Raw genomic sequence first — 23,535 nt, forward strand, 5'->3', positions numbered from 1 at the left:
GTATTACTATTATAATTTCTGTTGTGTATTTCATTTTAAAGATTTTTTTGTCATTAGGTTGCGTTCTTTTTCTCAAAGAATTGTTTCCGTACAGTTCTATAAATAAAATCTTTTTTTCTGTAGTATAATAATTCATTGTTTCAAGATTAAGGCCATCAAACAGAATTTTAGCTGGCAATAATCAGTAGATAATCTTCTTTTCTACAAAGTACAGAGTCTTTCATAAGTAATGAGTCTATCGGAAAATCAACTATTTTGGATAATTTTTTTAAATGATGTTCATCCTCACGAGAAAGAACCCTTCCCGGTGCCGTATAGTCGATTTCGAAACAAACACCCTCTCCCCCGCCGCCAGAGGAAGCTACTTATCCATGTGTAATGCGCATTTGATACCAACTTAAAATGATCTGGAGCATTGCCTTCTATACACCAATGACTTAAAGTGACCTGGAGCATGGCCTTCTATACGCCAAGGATAATGGCATACAGCCATGCCTATACACACTGTTGTGAAAGACTTGAATGATAAAATGCCACGCAGCTGCTTAACGTTATTGCAGAAGAGAAAAATTGCTGCCTGGTTTGAACTTGGAAACAGTGTCGCTCAAATTCAGCGTTTATTCCGTAGACGAAGTGTCTCCAGGCAGGTAGGTCGGTCGCACAGGCCCAATCCGTTGTCCTCCGCGATCACCTGATTTGACTCCACTGGACTTCTTTTTCTGGGGGTTCATCAAGGATCGTGTCTATGCGACTAAGCCACGCATCATTCCTGAATTAGTGGAACGAATTGAACACACGATACAAATGGTTACGCCTGACATGCTCACCAGAGTCCATGAAGAATTGATACGTCGCTTACATTTGTGCATTCAGCAGAACGGAAGACACCACATTTTGTCAACAATTGAAACTGTTTTTAGATTTATGTGTTTCAATAAAGGTTTAAAACACTAACCACTCTTTTGTTTAATAGCTCTGGCGGCAAGGGAAGGGATGTTTGTTTACAAATCGACTGTACGGCACCGGGAAGTGAGGATGAACATCATTTCAAAAAATTATCCAGAATAGTTGATTTTTCGATAAACTCGTTACTTATGAAAGACCCTGTATACTAATTTATTACACATGACCACCAGCTACATGTAATTCCACTTTCAATTTTTATACATGGATTTCTTATGACAATGTTAATTCTCTATGTACTGTAGTTCGAAATACACATGGTATGCATCTAGACCTAACTATTTTTTTTTCTTTCAGAAATTCACATAAAATTTTACTCTGAGACATTACTATGTACGAAAATAAATGTTTAAAATCGATAGAAATATTACAGGGTGCTGGTATTAGAAATTTATAATGTGAGCGTAAATAAATCATTTACTTTTCATGCAATCAACAGTTCAGTGCAATCGAATATTATTCCAAGAGAAATTGTAAAACAGTAACCTATTATGATCATTCGCACACGCTTACAGTTTACACGCAGCTGAGCAGTGGCGGGTGAATACAAGCTGATTATTTTATGAAAGAACGACACCACATTATTCTATGTGGTTTTAAAATTGTTTATGATATGATATATGATATGATATATGATATGATATGATATGATATGATATGATATGATATGATATGATATGATATGATATGATATGATATGATATGATATGATATGATATGATATATGATATGATATGATATGATATGATATGATATGATATGATATGATATATGATATGATATGATATGATATATGATATGATATGATATGATATGATATGATATGATATGATATGATATGATATGATATGATATGATATGATATGATATGTGATATTATGATATGATATGATATGATATGATATATGATATGATATGATATGATATGATATGATATGATATGATATGATATGATATGATATGATATGATATGATATGATATGATATGATATGATATGATATGATATATAATATGATATGAAATGATATGATATGATATATGATATGATATGATATGATATGATATGATATGATATGATATGATATGATATGATATGATATGATATGATATGATATGATATGATACAAGCACAGATTATGAGCGCATTTTGTGATACTCTCGGCAGAAAAAAAAAAGTATTTTTTTTTTAAGAAAAACAACGTATTTCTATTTTTCTAATACCATATTCTCTACTACCAACTTGAAAATAATTATACTATAAATGAGGATCCATTTTATTTTAGTTGTACCGTGTTAAGTGCCCTAAAACATTTTCTGTCATAAAAATAAAAATTTAAGATTCTGTATTTGATGACCTAAAATACCGGTACTAGTTCTTACAGCAGTCTCTCATAAAATTGCCTATTTAATCTGTATAAATATTCTTTAGCTAGTTCAGATACCGCATTCATATAACTATATATTTTTAACAAAGGCACCACAAATACAGACTTCCAATCTCATGCGTCCCACTCAAAAACTCCGTATGAGAAAGTTTCACCACGATTCGCAGTAGGTTTGATCGGACTGACAATGTACTTCACACAATTCTCGGTTCTCGAGCGATCAGCTTTTATTGCAGTCAAGATAGACTTTAAAACCAAAAGTACAGTGTGGAATAGCGCGTTTTATTATGTTAGAAGCCAAATGAATACTTTTTAAGTATAGATCGAATCGACAGTATCCATTGAAAATTGTCTGCTGCAAACGTCCGAAGCAAGTAAATTAAAAAGAGATTTTGTTTTAAGTTCGATATTGGATAAAAAGTAAAAAATAAAAGTACTATTTTAAGATGAAGGTAATATGGACCAAATTGGAACAGATTAGAAAGAATTCCAAGAAAATATCTCCATAATCTAACAGCAGAGTGTGCTGTTTAACGTAAATGCGCGCATTCAGCAACAAAATTTTGCAATTTTGACCTATAACTTAATATTTCAGTGGTTCAAAGGCTGAATATTCCCGTTCCCGACAACACTAACATTCAGATTTAGGCCAATCTTCGATATCTCCCCACACCATAATGGGACTGACGTCTGATTTATATTTCGTCGAAATGGGAAATGGGAGGAGAAACTTTAAAAGGTAAGCGAAAATGCATCCTTTGCAAAGGGAGTTCGGGGCTGAGAGAAACTGAATATGTGAGCTCCAAGCCTGTTGGCCACTTGTCTCACTCCAGGTTACACTGCTCCACTGAAGGAGCTCTAGAGAATGTTGAAGGGGAAAAAGCCGAGAATGGACGTAACCATTGCTACCACATACGGGAGAGAGGAGGAGTCGTATGAGGAATTTACTGCAGGATCGGAAGAAGAAACGCCGGAAGGTGTAAAGGCTCATTCAGAATGAAAATTACACATAACTTAAGCGTTAACTTAGAAATGTAAACGTTACGGTAAAATCAAGAACATTCACGATGGGAACGTAAACATAATCGCAAAAATACTTGGTAACCATGGAAGCATAACAACGACGCCATTTCCTCATATCCTGTCCTATACATCAACGCTCCACGATTGTGTACTGTTTGAAAATCACGTAAGCATAAGCATGAAAGTTTGGAGTTTGCAAACTTTCGTGTCAACGTCTAACGGCAATGTTTATGTGAATCATTGTGAATGATCCCATTTGATAACCTGGTCGCAAACTTCTGTGTTTATGTTACAGTTATGTTTAATTTTCATTGTGAATGGGCCTTTAGTCTGCACATTGAAAGGTACTTTGTCCTTTCGCAGTGCAAGTAGGAGTCGAGTAAACTCGCTCATGTAACAGACTGAGCAATGTGTGAAAGCCGAGCCAAGGCATATATGTCGAAAATTTGTATGCGGAAAAATTTCGGGAACTTTATAGGGAAGGGGATCTAGGTCCATGATCCATTTCTTTTAAGGCTCATCTCGGCATTTGTCTTAGTGCCTTAGAAAAACCATGGAAATACCGTAGGCGGGATGAGTTGTCTCAATTTAAGAGACTAGCTAATTGACTCTTATACAGGGACATCATTTTATTTTACTAACATTTTTAATATTAACCTGGCTATACCTTAGATTTACGGTTGAGAATCGGAAACACCGTTTGCTACCCCCTTCCACGACTGGAGTTCGATGATACTGGCGTAAAATACAAACAAATCACTTTACTAGGTATAGGAGGGAAGAAAAGTAGTTCATCCATTTACGTAAACCAGGAAATATCGCGAGTTTGAGTTTGATAATTTTCATTAGGTTTTTGTTTAATTAAGATACAGTACAGTATTAACAATGAGTGTTTTTACACACCAACTGAGCTTTCCATACGGACGTATTCATTATACAGCGCATATTATACTGTCTATAGCCCATTAACGTACAATATGGAGAATGAAGTTAAATTGAAAAATAATCATAATATGGGTATTTAAACACATTTTGGAAAATGGTGACCGTTCATTTCGATACAGACTTCAATTCTTTTGTGCATATTATCGAACTATAGACTATTGCATCTAATTCCAATTACCAGTTTCGTCCTTCGTACCAGTAACTCATGTTGAAATAATTCTGTACCTACTCTATAAAAGAGTACCTTACGTACTGTATATTCAATCTTCACTTCTGCCCGACCCGAAAAGATAAAATTACCCAGACATGCTATACTGTCCGTCCAAGTGGCTATGTCGCAGGATCGTAGAAAGGGGGGAAATCACGTGATGCTTTAATTCATTACTTAACGAGGCCCTTTTATTTAAGTTATTTTAAACAGTTGTATAATATTACGTAGACGTCCAATTCCTAACAGAAATTAATGTTTTCAGAAAAGAGCTAAGACAGCCCAGCCACTAGCCTTTACAGAGGGGCGAGCAGAAGCGGGTAGGAGAAACCGGGATGCGACGTAGGCAAACGGACGACAGTACCTGTACGAAAATATGATTCAATATTGAAAACTCTTTCGTCACTGGAAAACGCGAACTTATTTCTGGAACGTACTATACTCACTAACTCAGCACTGTTTACCATATGCGGCCTTGATTCTGTGTGGAGGACAGTTGGAACTTCATTAGCAGAAGGGTCGGACAGAAGTACATTCAAAAACTCAGGCACAATAAAAATTGAAGTAAAAATAAAATTATGTCCCTGTATGAGGCGATTATTGAATTATGACTCAATAGACAAGGTGCATTGTCTCAATGTAGGAGATTAGCCAGTTGACTCTTTAGTAAAAGATTTCAAAGATTTAAGTACGTTTTCTCCACCGTGCGTAGTGTGGGAAGATATCGAAGTTTCACCCAGTTTTATAATTGACCGTTTTTGCAAAACTTGGTAACTGCAAAATTTTCAAAATTGAGATTTTGGTGGATTAGTTAACATAAGACAGGCCTCTACATGATTCTAAAGGCTTCTTAGGAAAATCATATTATTTCCTTCACAGTAGCGTGTCAAAGTGTGATCGTTTTTTCAAAACTTGCTTTCTGCTATGTGAGAGCTATAACAAAACTTGCAGTTATTTCAGTTTTTTGTGTTTCCTATAAAATTTAGTTTTTACAGTTAGCAAGTTTTGCAAAGAGGACCGTTTTTGAAAAACTTGCTAACTGAAAAAAACTAAATTTTACAGGATAGACAAAACACTATAGTAAGCAAGTTTTGCTATATCTCTTACTTATAGCAGAAAGCAAGTTTTGAAAACACGATCACACTTTGACACACTACTGTGAAGAGAAATAACCCAATTTTACTAAGACGCCTTGAACATCATGTAGAGGCCTGCCTTATGTTAACGAATCCATCAAAATCTCAATTTTGCAAAGTTTGCAGTTAGCACGTTTTGCAAAAACGGTCATCTTAACATGGCGGAATTGTAAACCCACAACTGATATTTTTACTGACGAAATGTGACTACAATTATCGAGATACCATACGTAACTTTCAGAACAGTCGTTATTGGAGTTCGGAAGTACTTCATCAATTATATCAGGCCTGTCCAGACTTCGAGCCCCAGGCGCGCTACTCAGCTGCGCCAGTGCACCGAGGTCCCACCACGCGGCTATCAGAGTAATAGTGGGGACAACCCAAACTACATTTCGAAAACGGCTTGGCTGATTTGGCGATTTTAAGGATATTTTGTAGCTAGCACTTCAACACTTCAGGTTCCTGCTAAAGCAAACGCACTACGAGCTGTGAAGCTGCTAAGAGGGGATTGAATACAATTTAAAACCACCTACCTGTGTGTGTGTTGTCAACTGTAACGCCTGCTTAAGTTCACTCAGCTTCATTTCACGATCGATGCCTACCAAGCGCCGTAAGTATCCTTGTGTTTTCGATTATAGTGGCGTTCCAAGGAATATTTCTTTAAATTTAAAAGCACAAGATCACATGCAGAAATAGGCTACCTCGCACTCCTGTTTGAAGATCGAAGCCTCTCCGTTTCTTTTCACGACTCGCCTTAGTTATACTTTACCTTCAAACGCTACCATCAAGCATACACGTGTCACTGCATCCCCCCCCCGTTTGTGGTATTGTCGGACCATCGGATCTGTGCCCCCGTAAGATATGCGAAATGAACCCTAATTCCTTCTCATCCTCGGTAAGTCATTTCTCTCCCTGCATTCCTATCTCTCTCTTTTCTATCTCTCTCCCTTTCTCTCTCGCCCACTACTCACAATTTTGAGCCTTCTTGCGGGACAGTTTATTTGCACTTGCAGTCCAGTGTTGTCAACTCAACATGAACACTAGCACGGAATGGCGAAAGAAATATTATTAAGCAAGTACGTAATAGCATTTTGCGATGAAGAGAAACAAACAGGTCTGTTTCTTATAAATCAGGCAACGAAAACAGCAGCTGCGATCACAGGTGACGCTTATTTTATTTCAATTGATTACGTAATAAAATTACTTATTTAACAAATACTAATAATACAATATTTTTATGTAATTTATTTAGGCAGGTCAGAGAGCCTAATAAAGAAAATCAGGAGAGAGGGAGTCTGTGCAGGAGATGAAAAGATAGAATCACCAGGGAAGAACAGACCAAGAGAACCTTTAATTCTTGTAGATATGAACCGATGTATTTTAAGAAGAAATATACAAGAATTTTATACCGTGCAGAAAGAAGTTCCAACATTGAAGAAATTACTGAAGGTTGCGAAAGAAGCAATAATTTCCAAGGTTGGAGAGAAACGCTACGGAAAGTGATTCGAGACATGGGATTTAGATTTTAAAAATGTAGAAATACAAGATGTATTTTGTTTGAAAGAAATGATATTGTAGTATGGAGGACCAGTTAATTTATGACACCGTTTGACGGAAGTTTGGCAACATCCCTATTCGACAAGGTTCGTGGCCTGCTGTTTGACGTGATGGGAGAAAAGCGGGTGGAATGGAGTACAGGCGTCAACTTTTCCAAGAACGACGACAGCGCTGAAGGGGCACAGATCCGATGGTCCCACAATACCTAAGAAGTTACGTCCATTTTCGACTTCTCCCATTCAAAATTTTCTAGGGCTCCTTCAGTGGGGCAGCGTAATACAGAGTGAGACAAGTAGTCAACTGTCTGTGAGCTCACATACTCAGTTTCTCTCTGCCCGAACTCCCTCTGCAAGGACGCGTTTTCGCGTACCTTTTAAATTTCTCCTCCCATTTCCCCTCTCTTTCATTCATTTTGAATCTTTCGTACACTACTTTTAACACTTGAATATAAATAACTTGATTAAATGGCGAACTTACTCTTGTTAATTATGTAAGCATGTGCGGCTTACAGCTGTTTCGGTGCTACTTGACACCATCCTCAGAGCCTTCTGTGTCTTGGCGTCATATCAACATCGCTGCCTGTTGTGTGGGTGCGTTCGTGTGATGAAGAGTTGAGTCAAATAGTGTGTGTGTTCTGAAATTGATCTGTGTGTTGTAGGGGCGAATGCTAGTCACGAAAGTTAGGCTTGCTCTTTTATTCACAGAGGAAGATGGGAGGATATAATAATTCATAATCAATAAAAATAATCAGACCCACATAAATAATTTATTTTATAACTATGAAATCATTGAGTCATGGATCATATTCGCTTATGAGATGTAGAAGTTCGATATGATATAACAAACATCGCCAACAAAACAGTTTATTTAGTTTTTTTTCGACCCTGCCAACCAATGCATATTGTTGTATTGAGCTGCACTGAACGAGCGCACATATTCTCTATAATGTCTGTCTTCTCTTGAATAGTTCTTCGGGAAAATGGATTTAATAATAAGGTTTCAATGAAACACAATTCCGAACTCATTGCAATACTTCAAATTAGTGTTTAAGAATTAATAATACATGCAGCAGCTAACACATGCATTCCGCACATTGCACTCGCAGATCACAGCACATTCCCGCTGTCAGTACTGCTCTGTGTAACGTTAAATAGTCGTTGGTGTAGCTCTCGGACCAGAGCTTCAAACAACACATAACAAAAGCATGTGCCCCTAGGACGGACTAAGGAGAAAGGCACTTGCGCGCGCATCATATTCTCGCTATTTCTACGTCTTTCCTGTAGCTCCAAGAAACGAGCAATCGTTGCGATACTTACGGTGTGCAACCTGCGGATGGTATTATGCCTATACAATATTCCAGATATCAAAATAAATTTTAATGTAGCCTACGTAATTCTATTTTGAGAAATACACATTCTACGAAAATATTGGGCTTGCGCAGCAAGCATAGCATGCCCTGAGAAATCGTCCCTGGTGTGTTGAGAATTTGATTGGGGTGTGTTTTACTCAACACACTAGAACAATATGAAATATACAGACACACTAAAACACACCCCAATCAAATTCTCAACACACAGATCAATTTCAGAACACACACACTATTTGACACACAGAACTCTTCATCACACGATCGCACCCACACAACAGGCAGCGATGTTGAGATGACGCCAAGACACAGAAGGCTCTGAGGATGGTGTCAAGTAGCACCGAAACAGCTGTAAGCCGCACATGCTTACATAATTAACACGAGTAAGTTCGCCATTTAATCAAGTATCTTTCATTCAATTCAATACACGTATATAACTATAGTCTATACGTACATTAAGCGCGGAGCAAATGCGATTGACTCTATGCAGCCTGGCGGGGCAAACGAGAGGGGTGGTAGTCTGACTCATGTCAGTTGTGCGCGCCGAAGGACTGCCTGGAGCATGACTGGCGCACTGCTGCGCCGGGAGCGCTGTTTGGACGGGCCTGATTTATGTAATAGGCTATTACATCACATTCATAATGTTCTGCATAATATTACACAAGAACTGGGTCCAGTGTTGAGCAATTTATTGAACCTTATCAATGAGCAACTGGACATAATTTCGAACATTTTTTTCTTAATTTCGGTAAGATTAAACACTGTTACAGCATGTGATTACACCCTTAACCTTGTAATTTAATCATAATGTTGAAGAACATCCTTGTATAGGTAATAAGTGTCATTAAAGAAGGCGAAGAGCTAGCAATTTGGCCAGTACATGTTGGGAGCACTCGAGATTGGAAATCCTGTATGCTAGTATTGTAATGGTTTAGCAGCCGTGAAATGTGATTAGAAAGGAAAATTGAAGTACATAGAACACATTTTAAAATTATTTTAATTATTCAATTGTCATTTTGGCAAAAGTCCATATAGAGTATAGGTTCTGAGAACTACTGTAGCCTACTTCACTGAATGAAATGTATGTATTAATTTATATGGAATGTACAGAAGAGTTTGTATGGTAGTTATAAATAATTGGATGTTACAGCTACATACGCACGAAATAGTGGAAGTTTGCGCCAAAATTCTCTACCAAGTAGAACTCCAACGCACCACCCTGGAGCAGATGTGGGGGTTTTCTGTGGAAGCAGAGCTTATAGAGAACGCAGACCGTCAGGACGAGCTGTGCTGTTACGTCAGTCGAGTGGAGGACAAGAGTGTTGCCATGCAGAACGGTGAGTGAATTCCTAAAGATAAATGCAGTCTTTAGAATTTAAGCATAATTTAAGTAGTGTCAACTATGGTGAAATCGGACGTTGGTCAAGTTTTATTACCTTACTACCACTTCCAACGGACTCCTAACGAATATTCACACGTTTATCACTGGGATTGTGGCGCTGGAAATCAATTTAGAACACTTTTATCTCAGCCACGACACATTTCAATTTTTATTGTACAATATGAATGCAATTATCACTACATTGACACAATAATTCTTGCAAATAACACAGAAACAACTTCGGAAACGTAATTAACAGAGTCGCAGTTTCACTTCACTTCCACTAGATGGACTCAGAATTCCAGCAGACGATATGGTACAGCCGTAGCAGGGATGCCAATATCGGCAAACGAAATGAAACTGTGAGGAATGTTACAACAGGTGTGCTAAACGTTAGCAATGTTACAATAGATGTGTAGCACGTTAGATTAGGTTAGGTTTTGTTAGGTGTGTAAGATAATATGTATGGTTACCACAGTTGGCGACACTGCAATCATTCTCCCACTCCACCTCAAATAACGTAACAACGACGAAATATGGCCGCCTTCTTCCTTCAAGTACGACGATTTTCCTATATAAGTAAGGAATCTATTTAGGGCGGGTTGGGTGGGACCACAGCTCTCCCAGTGATCACATCGAGTTTCTACTACTCCACACTACAAAACTAAGGTATTTTCAGTGTTTGTTTTTAATTTTCTATACTGGCAGTACATTAATAAAACTTCACCCGGACTCTTTTACTTATGTCTTTTATGGCATGCTGATGTTTTTGATTATACAGTATGGCATTTCTCGGGGAAAATATTTTACAATTGTAGTGCATATAAAACATGGAGGGTAGCTGTTGAATAAGCAGTCCCAGACAGCCAATGAGAGATGTTCCTCCAGCTTGGGGGTTGGGCGAAGGGCTAACAACCCATCACCGTAAAAAACAGCTTGTTACAAATCCTTCAAATAAGCCCCGGAAATGGGACTGATTCTCTGGCACGACCACAGCAAAGGAATAAAGTTTTGAGATTTGGTACTTGGAATGTTACAAGTCTATAATTATAGAACAGGAGGGGTAACATTAGTAGCAAAAGAACTAGCTAGATATAGAATAGACTTTGTGGGAGTACAGGAGGTTAGGTCAGATGGGAATGGCATAACACAAATAGGAGATTATTTGTTGTGTTATGGGGAAGGAAACGATAATCACCAATTAGGAACAGGATTCTTTATTCATAAAAGAATAAAATGTAGCACTAAAAAAGATCGAATTTATCAGTGATAGGTTATCGTATTTAGTACTTAAGGGTAGATGGTGCGATATCGTAGTTATAAATGCTCATGCCCCTACAGAAAAGAAAGACGACCATATAAAGGTAACTTCTATGAGGAATTGGAACAGACTTTTGATCAGTTACCTAGATATCACATGAAAATTTTATTGGGGAATTTCAATGCTAAAGTAGGACGGGAGGATATTTTTAAACCGACTATTGGAAAAGAGAGCCTACACATAACTAGTAATGACAATGGAGTTAGGTTAGTCAACTTTGCCAGTATTCTTCACCTGACATAATTAGGAACATTAAATCCAAACGTTTGAGATGGGCAGGGCATGTAGCACGTATGGGCGAATCCAGAAATCCATGAAGAGGCTGGAGGGAAAGAGACCTTTAGGGAGGCCGAGACGTAGATGGGAAGCTAATATTAAAATGGATTTGAGGGAGGTGGGATATGATGATCGAGAATGGTTAATCTTGCTCAGGATAGGGACCAATGGCGGGCTTATGTGAGGGTGGCAATGAACCTCCTGGTTCCTTAAAAGCCAATAAGTAAGTAAGCGCATATGAAACTTGATTTTTTTCCAAAGAGGTAATTTGAAAAGTTAAATTAAAAGTGTTTTATATTACAGCATTTTTTACGAATGTGTACAGCCTTTCAGCTCTCTTTCACAACTCACGTTCTTCTTGAATCATCGCTAAAGTTGCTTTCCTCGTAATTTATATTACCAGGAGAGCTTCCTAGTGATACTTTGAAGTAGGCCTATCACTTGTCTATTCAGTAACTCACTTCAGCTCGTGACTGTTTTATATTTTCACTTAGTCTGGCAGAGAGTTTACTTAAAATGTCTCTTCAAAAAAAAAAAAAAAAAAAAAAAAATTTACCCAATCCACGTCCAACAAATTGTTGGCAAGTCATTTCTCTTTATTCCCTTTTCTACCGAATATCCTTTTACATGTTGCGTACTATCATCAAAGGTTAATGGGAAGCCCTAGTGGGCAGCTCTAATGCCATACATCAGAGTTTCCTCCTCTTTTGAAGTTAAAACAGTTTGGTCTACCATGGATATAGGACGAACTTTGTTAACTTTATTTTCATTTGTAATCTGGTATTTGATACAATTATTCTGAATCTTTGCAATGAGAAAGCTTTCCTGCCTTGACAGCTCTAACAACAGCTTCCAGCCTCACAGGATCACAATATCGCATCGACTGTAGCTACTCCAAGTGATTTCTTATAATTTAGGGATATCATCTGATATCAATCCACACTAATAAAAATCATGCAAGTTATAGTTCTTGGAAGAGATAAATGACTGGTAATAACCAAAGTACAATATCACCTGAATTTGGAGTTAATAATATACTATCCAAGTTCAATATTGGCAATGAACTAAATAAAAATGTTATTTACTTCGATATAGCAATATTCAGTTCCTACTATGATTGACAGGTGGCGAGTTTTGAGTTTAGCTGACAAGCGCCAATCACATTGTTTTCCAACAGTCAAAGTTCAAATGCTATAGGCTACGTTGTCACTTTTCTTACTCGGTTGTCAGTGTTTTCATTTCAAGATATACTGCATTTTTTCTGTGACCTGTAGTGATCTAAATGGTTATTTGAAATATGGAGATCGTGGAAAAGCATTTCTTGCTATTCAGAATGCATTATCAATGAAGAACCATTCCTTGTACAGAGCAAATGTGTCAGCTGTGTTATTCCTACTCCTAGACATGTGCCATCCATGCAATTTCGGAAATTTCTTTCTTTTTATCTCAATTGTCTCTCATCATACCGATTCAATTAGGCTATAAACCCAGTAATAAATTAAGCAATTTAATTTTCTACACAAAAACACACCCACATCAAATCACAACTCAATTTCAGAACACACACACTATTTGATTCACATTACATTACACAAACGCACCCCCACAGGAAACGGAATTAGGAGGCGTGAAGACCACCCAGTTCTGATGATGGCCCCCAGGCCGAAACTAGTTAACAAGATAACCTAGTTATTTAACACGTGAAAGCATATATATATATATATATATATATACACACACACTTTATATTCCGAAGTGAAATAGTGTTAAGTTATGTAATCAAGAAGTATAATAAAATATGACAAATGCCTGATATCAAGGTTGATGTTTTTCAAGTTTCAACAACATGATTTTAATGTTTTAAGTTATAATTAAAATTTTCATGGCTTGCAGTACCTAACGGTATTTTTCAATGATATTTGCTGTTATAGAAGATTAGGAAGTGAGAGAGTAGTTGCCCTTACTTCTGGATTGATGTACTAAAGATCACAAAAGTGATAACACGAATAGATGTAGAACTGAAAGATAATTTGTTTGCTTGCAGGTATCATCAAGGGAGACGAGATCATGGTGATCAACGGTGCTATCGTGAGCGACCTGGACATGATGTACCTAGAGAGCGTCTTACAAGAAGAACTAGCTCTCTGCATGATGATGCGCTCCTCGCGCACAGAACCCCCAGACCTTGCTGGAATCATGAGAGCTACCGACGATATCATCGAGAGTCTTGTGTGTCCCCCACCTCCCTCAGAACCTCCTGTCATAAGCGAGGAGATGATCTCTGGCCTCATCGTACCTGCGCCGGGTTGGAGTTAGTATCTTCTTCCTTTTCTTCTTAAATGATCATGGAAATGCTAGTGGTAGGCCTATAGTCTGAAGTTAACAAATTGGCCAACGATTGTAGTATCAATTTCAGATTAAATGGAAACAACTTTTACTAGTTTTGTATCTAATGTTACACTGATCGTTTGTTAAACTGTTTCAAAACTTGCAATGTAAATTGTACTGTACCAATTTCTTCAATTGACACTGGAACAATACTTACACCTATGGTATGCTGGGTGAATAGATTACTTTCTTACCATGAAATAGCAACTTCCCTCTTGGGCAGTAGTGCTGGTTACAGAGGGCGTATGCCAGTGATGTCAAAGCAAGCACATTTTTCTGACCTTGACGTCGTTCGCGAGCATTAAGTGCTAGGTATGCCAGGAGGAATAAGCAGCCTGTTGGATTAAGAAAACAGTGGTGCACAAACTTTAAACGGAACGTGAAATTTTATGTCGTTATTTTTATATGGCTTCTTTCTGTTTGTTATTTTCTATATTGTCTGTAAAACAAAAGTACTAACACCTATTTCTTAGCCTAATATTGCAGTACTGTAGTGTTTTAAACGTTATTCATTCATTCATTCATTCATTTTATTCCATAGATCTTACATGAGCAATGAAGCTTTAAGATGTGGAATATGTCAACATTTTACAATATTACAATTACAATTTTTACAAATTTTTATAGTTTTACAATTTAGTAATTTTCTACAATTTTTACAATTTTGTACAATTTTTTTTACATTTTTTACATATTTTTACATTTTGGCGAGATGTAGTGAGATGAGATGAGGTCCGAGGATTCGCCAAAATATTACCCGGCATTTGCCTTTTCGGTGGGGGAAACCTCGGAAAAACCCAACCAGGTAATCAAATCAAAGGGGGTAATCAAATCAAAGGGGTTGATGCCCAGGACTCGCCATAGACCATCCGGCTTCAGTCCCACGGCTGGGGAAAACCTCCGAAGAAACCAAAGTCCAAAGGGGGATCCAACCCAAGCCCAAACGCAGCTCCGGATCAGCAGCCCAGCGAGTCTGTCGACTGAGCTACATTGATGGCTCTACTAAAAGTATACAATACATAGCCAATCAGATTATTAAATTTACAAACGCAAACGATCATTCATAAGTTGAGCTATATTATAATACAAAACAATTTAATTAAATTTAAGGCATAAACAATTCAACCAGTTGTGATATACAGAAATTGATAATACATATCATGCAAACTACTTCAAATTACAAACACAAACAATTTATCAGTAGAGCTATATAGATTACTATTCAATTTAAAGCATATACAATTCATCGGCCAAAACTATACAAATATATACAATACAAAGTAGCATGCTTTCATTAAGCTATACAAATTTGTGCAATTAATATCAAGTAGATTAATTCAATTTATAATCATAAACAATTCATCAGTTGAGCTATACATATTACCATTCAATTTACAGTAGGTCTATATACAATTCATCAGTAGAGCTACACAGACTAGTAATCATTTTAAGAACATATACAATTCATCAGCCAAACTATACAAACATATACAATCAAATTAGTTCAATTTACAAACTTATTTTCGTTAAGCTATACAATTCATATGAAGTAGATTAATTCAATTTATAAGCTTAAACAATTCATCAGTTGACCTATACAGTATACTATTCAATTTACAGTACATACAATTCATCAGTTATGCTAAACAAAAAATACAATACATAGTAAACAAATTAAGTCAATATAAAAACATATTTTAGTTGAGCTATATAAAATTGTACATGTCATTTAAGTAGAATAATTCAATTCACAAGCATAAACAATTCATAAATTGTGTAGAAGGTATGAGTATGTAGAAATTTGGTTAATTCTTTTCTGAACCTTTTCTCGTTGTTCTTCAAATCTTTAAGATAATTAGGCAGTGCATTGAAGACTGTTATACATGAATAGCGAACTCCTTTTTTAAAACAGCTTAGACTAACAGAGGGTAGATGAAGATCTGATTTATGTCTTGTATTAATATGATGAATGTCTTGATTAGTACTGAATTTATCTTGGTTCTTAATATACAGCATCATTAGGGAAAGAATGTATTCACAAGGTAAAGTCAAGATTTCTAAGTTTCGGAAAATATTTTTACATGAGGTCCTTTTATGCACTCCGGCCATTATTCTTATAGCTTTCTTTTGTAAAACAAAAACGTGTTTAGCTTCAGACGAGTTACCCCAAAATATTAATCCATATTTCATTACAGAGTGAAAATATGCAAAGTATGACATTTTAAGTAAGTTTATATCACCAATAGTAGATAAGGATCTTAATGCATAACAGGCAGAGCTCAATTTACGAGTAATACATTCTATATGCGTTTTCCAGTTCAAGTGATTATCCAATTCTAAACCAAGAAACTTTGTGCTTATAGATTCTTTGAGATGAGTTCCATTGAATCGAATACTGTAGGAAACCTGAGCACTATTGTGTGTACTAAATTTGACTGCACTGGTTATATCAACATTAAGTGCTAGTTTATTTGCATGGAACCATTCATTCATTAGATTCAGCACTGTATTAGAAGTGTTTATATAATGATCGTATTGTTTGCTTGAAATAATTACACTTGTATCATCTGCAAATAAAATTACATGGGATGAATTGTTTATGGTCAAGGCTAAATCATTAATATAAACTAGAAACAACAATGGACCTAAAATTGACCCCTGCGGAACACCATGTTTAATATTTTTAAATTCTGAATAAGTAACTTTATGACTATTTGGTACATTTATTTCTACTTTTTGTTTTCTATTTGATAAGTACGATGTAAACCAACCCAACATCTCATCTTTAATACCATAAAACTTCAATTTTTTTACTAATATACTATGATCTACACAATCAAATGCTTTAGCTAAGTCACAAAAAATCCCACCTACATGTAGTTTCGAATTTAATGAATTTAGTATTTCATCCACCAAACTAAAAGCAGCATTCTCTGTCGATTTTTGTTTTCTAAATCCAAACTGTTCTAAAACTAATATATTGTTGGACTCCAGGTAATGATATAATCTATTATACATAACTTTCTCAAACATTTTTGAAAATGTTGTTAATAATGATATGGGTCTGTAATTAGCAATAGTACATTTATCTCCCTTTTTGTATATTGGTTTTACTATTGAATATTTGAGTCTTTCTGGAAAAATACCACATTGCATTGACAGATTGCATAGATAGCTTAACGGAGGGGATAATATTTCAGAACAAGCTTTCAGAACTTTACTTGGAATTTCATCATATCCAGAGGAATATTTTGTTTTTAGTTGTTTTATCACATGCATGATTTCTGCTGCGGTAGTGGGAATAAATTTGAGACCTAAAAACTCAGTGTTAAATGCATCAGTTAGGTAACCAAGTGCAGCATCTTCTGCACAATCTTGAATGTTTAAGTTCTGAATAATATTTATATAGAAGTCGTTAAAATGATTTGCAATTGATTTTGGGTTATCTATTTTACTATCATTGATTTTAATGCAAGTAATATTTTCACTCTTTGAATATCGATTAGTTTCATTTTTAATAATATCCCGAATAGTTTTAATCTTATTATCTGAATTTTGTATTTTTTCATTCAGATACATTTTCTTTGCATCTTTTATAACTTTTGTCAACGTTTTACAGTAATTTTTGTAGTAATTAAGAACATGAGGATCATCACTATTCCTACTCATTAAATATAGATTCCTTTTTCTAGCACATGATATTTTAATTCCCTGAGTTATCCACATGTTTTTACTTTTACATTTTTTCACCACCTTGACTGGAAAACATTCATTGAAATAATTCGTAAATGTAGTGAAAAATGCATTAAATTTAGTATTAATATCAATGGTATCGGTACTATATACATTTTCCCAAGATTCATTTTGTAGACATGTATTTAAATGATGAAGAGATTCAGCATTTATAATCCTTTTTTTTTATTTTTAGATTAACACTTTGGAATTTTTCACTCATATTGAAAACACTTAGAATTCGTGCATCGTGATCAGACAGGCCATTGACTAATGGTACTGTTGAATAGGAATTCAATCTACTTTTATCTATAAATATATTATCAATGGCAGTACTACTTCCAGCTTGTGTTCTGGTTGGAAAACTTACTGTGTGACTAAGATTATAAGTTTCAAGAAGTGAGTTTAATTTTCTTTTACGTGAGCTTTCTGATAGATAATCTATGTTTATGTCACCACAGATTACAAATTCGGTATGTGGTTTATAAAGTCTTTTCAATAATGAATCTAAGTTAGTAACATAAAAAAGAGTAAAGAAGGAATATTCACACAAATTCCATAATAACTACAACTATACTGTACTAAGTGACTTAAACACATCATTCATAAAGAAAGTGTTATCCCAAAGAAAGATAATGAATATGAAATGATAAGTTGAAATTGATATTGATGGTATCTTTAGTCTTGTAAAAGTATAATCAAAACAATATTATAGAACAAAGCAAAATTGCGTAGGTATATGTTTTAACTGTAACTAATATTACATAATAAAACTCTTATCGCATTATGTTTTTAGGTGATATTGGTGCGCAACTTTCTGTTATCAGAATATTAAATTATGTCGAAATCTGTTGAAGCTATAGAGCTGACGTTTTACCAATATATAAGCACATGTTTTTTTTTTTTTTTTTTTTTTTTTTTTTGTGATGTAAAAGTATTTGCTTTGTTAATTCACTTCCTTACAAACATTTTCCATGCGAATATTTTCAAACATTTTAATACACTATCTTCAGTAATACGTATTTACGAAATGTTAGATTTACGAAAACATTGTTTTAATACCTGTAAGGTTACTAAACAAACATATCTGAAAATTTCACTTTCCTGTAAAAAACTTGAGAAAATATTCTTTTTGAATAAAAAGCAAACTTGTGAAAAATGAGCATTAAAATTAAAACTTACATTCTTATAATGCACTTATACTACTCAGACAAATCTAAAAATTAACATGGATACAGTTTTAATAAGTTCTCTTCCCTTTATCCATTGAATCAGTGTTGGCCATCCCTGTATATAGCTCGACCAAGCGGCATATACTATCTCTTTCGTCTGTCTCTTTCCTTTCCACTGTAAAGCGCTCAGGCTCTCCTGGACTCTAAAGCGCGCGCTTGCTCCTATGGGCATCAGTTGACATCACTGGCGTATGCCATCAGTGAGTGAATATTGCTATCTGCAATTGCATCTCAACTTACTTTAGTCTTACATTGTTGGTGGAAACCAATACAAGATTACATGTGTATGCATATGCTCATGTTTAGCTTAAAATGGAACACAGATTAGTATAGAATAAGAGTATTCACGAACGATATTATGTGTTAACAAACTGGGTTAGTGAAGTTCGAAAATGATAACAGGAAAGATTCCCTGGTTTTAATGTTTCAAATTATTCAATTATCTATGAACTTGTAAATAGATTTTGGACGACAGGAGGTGTTAACAGACAAGCAACGCAGAAGCAGGCATGCTATCTTCACCAAGGAAAATTTCGATAACATTTATTTTGATATCGCTTGGAAAATTATCCTAAAATGATTTCGTCGTCTTTGCAGGAAATGGTTATGTCTTATAGTTCTGTGTTAAATTCTAAAATGTTATTGAAGATAAAACTTTACAAGTTTACAATGATGCAAGGACTACATCTGGTGACCCTACAATCAGCATAGATTTTGTGAGTGAATTTTAAATGTAGAACATGACGGTGAAATTAACCTTAATCCCATCTGCTTTCAGACAAGGCTTTGTTTCAGCTCCCTCTCTCACCTCTTCCCCTCTCTCTCATACCTCCCCTCCCTCTCCCCGTTTCCTCACTCCTCCCTCCCCGTTTCCCCCCTCTCTTTCTCTCTCCCCTCCCCCTCTATCCCCTTTTTCTCTCCTCCCTCTTTTCCCCTTTCTCTCCGTCTCTTTCTTGGAGCATTACAGCCCAAGAGTCTAGTTGCTGCTTCATAGTAAGGAAGTAATCTTTTCACTCTGTATGTTTCCTGAAAATCTGAATTAAGCATATTTAAAGTTATTTTTTATTCAGAGGTATAAGTTACAAACTGTTGAAAAACTATAATCCTCTGACTGAAGTCATAGTATTAAAAACATGAGTTAACGAAATGAATAATATACTTAGGAAAACAAACATATTGATTGTTATGCATACCAGTAAGTGTAAATGTATCTTATTTTGAATATTACGCTCACGGTACCATACTGGTAATGTATTTAAATTAGCCTACATACCAAAAATTAAAAAATTAATGTACCAGTAACTATTATGGTTGTCCATGTTGAATCTTTCGTACACTACTTTTAACACTTGAATATAAATAATTTATTAAATGGCGATCTTACTCGTGTTAATTATGTAAGCATGTGTGGCTTACAGCTGTTTCGGTGCTACTTGACACCATCCTCAGATCCTACTAGATCTCGGCGCTATCTCAACTTCGCTGCCTGTTGTGTGGGTGCGTTCATGTGATGAAGAGTTGTGTCAAATAGTGTGTGTGTTCTGAAATTGATCTGTGTGTTGAGAATTTGATTACGGTGTGTTTTAGTGTTCTGTATATTTCATATTGTTCTAGTATGTTGAGCTTTTGGTTTTTGGGTTGTATGTGTAGAATTTCCATGTCTGTATTTATATTATTGTATGTGTGGTTAACATTAGTTATGTGTTCGGCATATGTAGATGTATTGTGTCCTCTGGTTATTAACACATTAAAGCAATAACCAAAGGACACAATACATCTACATATGCCGAACACATAACTAATACTAACCACACATACAGTAGCATAAATACAGACAAGGAAATTTTACACATACAACCCAAAAACCAAAACCTCAACACACTAGAACAATATGAAATATACAGACATACTAAAACACACCCTAATCAAATTCTCGACACACAGAACAATTTCAGAACACACACATTATTTGACACAACTCTTCATCACATAAACACACCCACACAACAGGCAGCGAAGCTGAGATAGCGCCGAGATCTAGTAGGCTCTGAGGATGGTGTCAAGTAGCACCGAAACAGCTGTAAGCCACACATGCTTACATAATTAACACGAGTAAGATCGCCATTTAATCAATTATTTATATTATGGTTGATATCCATGTTGTATTTGTCAATTCACGTAAAGTCAAAATAAACAGAAGTTTCGTAAGAATTTTAATAGAAGTTTAGAATTATTAGGCCTACTGTTTACTAAGATGTAACGCTACTACATTACTACCGTTTTTCACCAGGTAAAGAGTTATACTCGCCCGAAACAGAGAGTTCTCCAGCACCATCCAGTGACACTGGAAAAGCTACTTCACGAACAAATTCTTTCGAGATCGAAAATCTACTGAAGGTAAGCTTGCTTGGAAAAACCAATACTTTGAAAACGTGTATAAAATATGGTCAATGTTACTTATGTCCCTCCCACTATAGAGACATAGGCCAATTTTACACATATTTAGTATAACTTGTTGCTTCTTTGACAGGTTAAGTTTGGTTAGTTTAGGTTAGGTTAGGTTTTTGTTATAGCCTACCTTGCATATACGATTATAGCGCAACATTGGCAGTGATAAAAGTGAAATATTCGTTCAGTGGGCGTTGGATAGTCTACATTGACCTAAAATATAATCTGTGGGAAATTAATAGTATCCATTATAATGAAAACATGCATAGTCATTTTATGCATCCATAATTTTATTTATTTATCGAAATTAACTGCACAGAAAGTAGTGATGCCCAGTAAGTATATTTATGCAACCCTACAAATTGTTCCATTATACACGTCTATATTATTTCTTTACCTATTTATTTGGTTCCCTCGCTTTAAAAAGTCTGCGAAAGAATAATTTGGCCAACTTACAAACTTCCCAACCTCCTTGATTTCTCTAGTGTGGATTTTTTCTTAGATGTTCAGTTTAGCAGGCTGAGGAGCATACTTAGCCCAACTGTTATTAATTAATAAGTATTTACTCCTTCTGGTGTTACAGTTTAACCTTCTGTATTTTTTAATTTATTTATATAAATTTATTTATTTATTTATTCATTCATTCAAGTATTTTATTTATTTCATTTATACAGAGTGGAAGTGAAATAATCCTGGAGATTGAAAGAGGCAGTAGTGTACGCTGAAATTAATAGAAAACCTATATTACGTTTTGTGATTAAATTTATGGTTAATTAGAAAATTGAGTTGGAAGTTCATAGAACTAAAGTGGGAAATTGGAGATTAAGACCAGTATATTTACAAATGTTAATCTATGCGGATGATATAATCTTAATAGCAGAGACACCTGAAAGGCTACAACACATGCTGATGGAATGGAACGAAGAGTTAATGAGAAAAGGGATGCGGATTAATGTCAACAAGAGTAAAGTAATGTGGATCTCTAAGGAAGATAGACAGGCAACAGAATTTAACATTGAATGTGAAGGACAAAACCTGGAGAAAGTGGAACAATATTTGGGAACAATAATAACTACTGACGGAAGAGTAGATCAAGAAGTACTGAACAGGGTAAAGAAAGCAACATCAGCATACTAACAAATAAGTAATACAATAGTTGAGAAAAAAGAAATAACCACTAAGACAAAAATACAGATATATAATTCAATAATTAAACCTATAATACAATATAGTACCGAAAGCTTACCATTCTTAGATAAACATCGAGTAAATTAACAGCAGTGGAAATGAAATATCTTAGAAGAGCTGTAGGAAAGACCAGAAGAGATAGGATAAGGAATGACAGGATAAGAGAAGAAGTTAAAATGAGAAAAGCATTAACAGAGGTGATTAATGAAAGGCAGTTGAAATGGTTTGGGCATGTATATCGTATGGGAGAGGAAAGGAAGTTTAAACAGGTGATGGAGATGAGAGTGGAAGGAAGAAAGAGAAGAGGAAAAACCAAGGATTAAATGGGAGGATACAATAAAAAGAATAGGCCAACAGAAAGGAAAAACAATGGTAGAGATGAAGAGAATGTGTAGAGACCGGGAAAAATGGATGAATTGGACGGAGAGAGGCAAACCCGACACTTAGCAGCAGAAGGGACTGAAGAAGAAGAAGAGGAAGAGTTGGAAGTTTCAGCAGTCTGGCAACATTGCCGCTAACACACTGCTCTTTCTTCTAGTAATACAGATGTAAGAGGTCTGCTTTGGTGAACTGTCTCCCATCTCTTTTTCTGGCTGCAATGTTGCAAGCTGGTCGTATCGATCAGTGGCTTCAAATTAGTGGTTTTTAAATTAAATCTACACGAAAACCGTCCTCGCTATTAAAACACACCAGAGGAATAAATGATTCTTTATTAGATTTCCTATCGATATGGCCAAAAATCACGATCCTACTCGCAATAGTTACCGAACATTTGGGGAGGGGAACTTATTTTTCTGAGATAGCTATAGATTTTCCACCAATTTGGTACCAGTATTATACTTTTTTTTTGTTACATACAACATGGGCTATTCACCCTGAAAATCTGAAGGGTTATTTCACTTCCACCCTGCATATTCATTCATTCATTCATTCATTCATTCATTCATTCATTCATTCATTCATTCATTCATTCATTCATTCATTC

At 35.5% G+C, this 23,535-nt stretch overlaps 1 protein-coding gene across 4 annotated transcripts in view; it reads left to right on the forward strand.

The window, feature by feature from the left end:
* Positions 1-23,535, forward strand: part of sif (still life) — a 727,300-nt gene that overhangs the window by 611,035 nt on the left and 92,730 nt on the right. For all 4 annotated transcript variants that reach the window (XM_069812852.1, XM_069812854.1, XM_069812855.1 and 1 more), the window contains 3 exons: positions 9,735-9,921; positions 13,607-13,873; positions 21,205-21,311. In XM_069812852.1, the coding sequence (XP_069668953.1) occupies positions 9,735-9,921; positions 13,607-13,873; positions 21,205-21,311 (561 nt within the window). The remainder of the gene's footprint in view (positions 1-9,734; positions 9,922-13,606; positions 13,874-21,204; positions 21,312-23,535) is intronic.

The sequence above is a fragment of the Periplaneta americana genome, chromosome 16 (genome assembly GCF_040183065.1).
Source record: "Periplaneta americana isolate PAMFEO1 chromosome 16, P.americana_PAMFEO1_priV1, whole genome shotgun sequence".
Classification (NCBI taxonomy): domain Eukaryota; kingdom Metazoa; phylum Arthropoda; class Insecta; order Blattodea; family Blattidae; genus Periplaneta; species Periplaneta americana.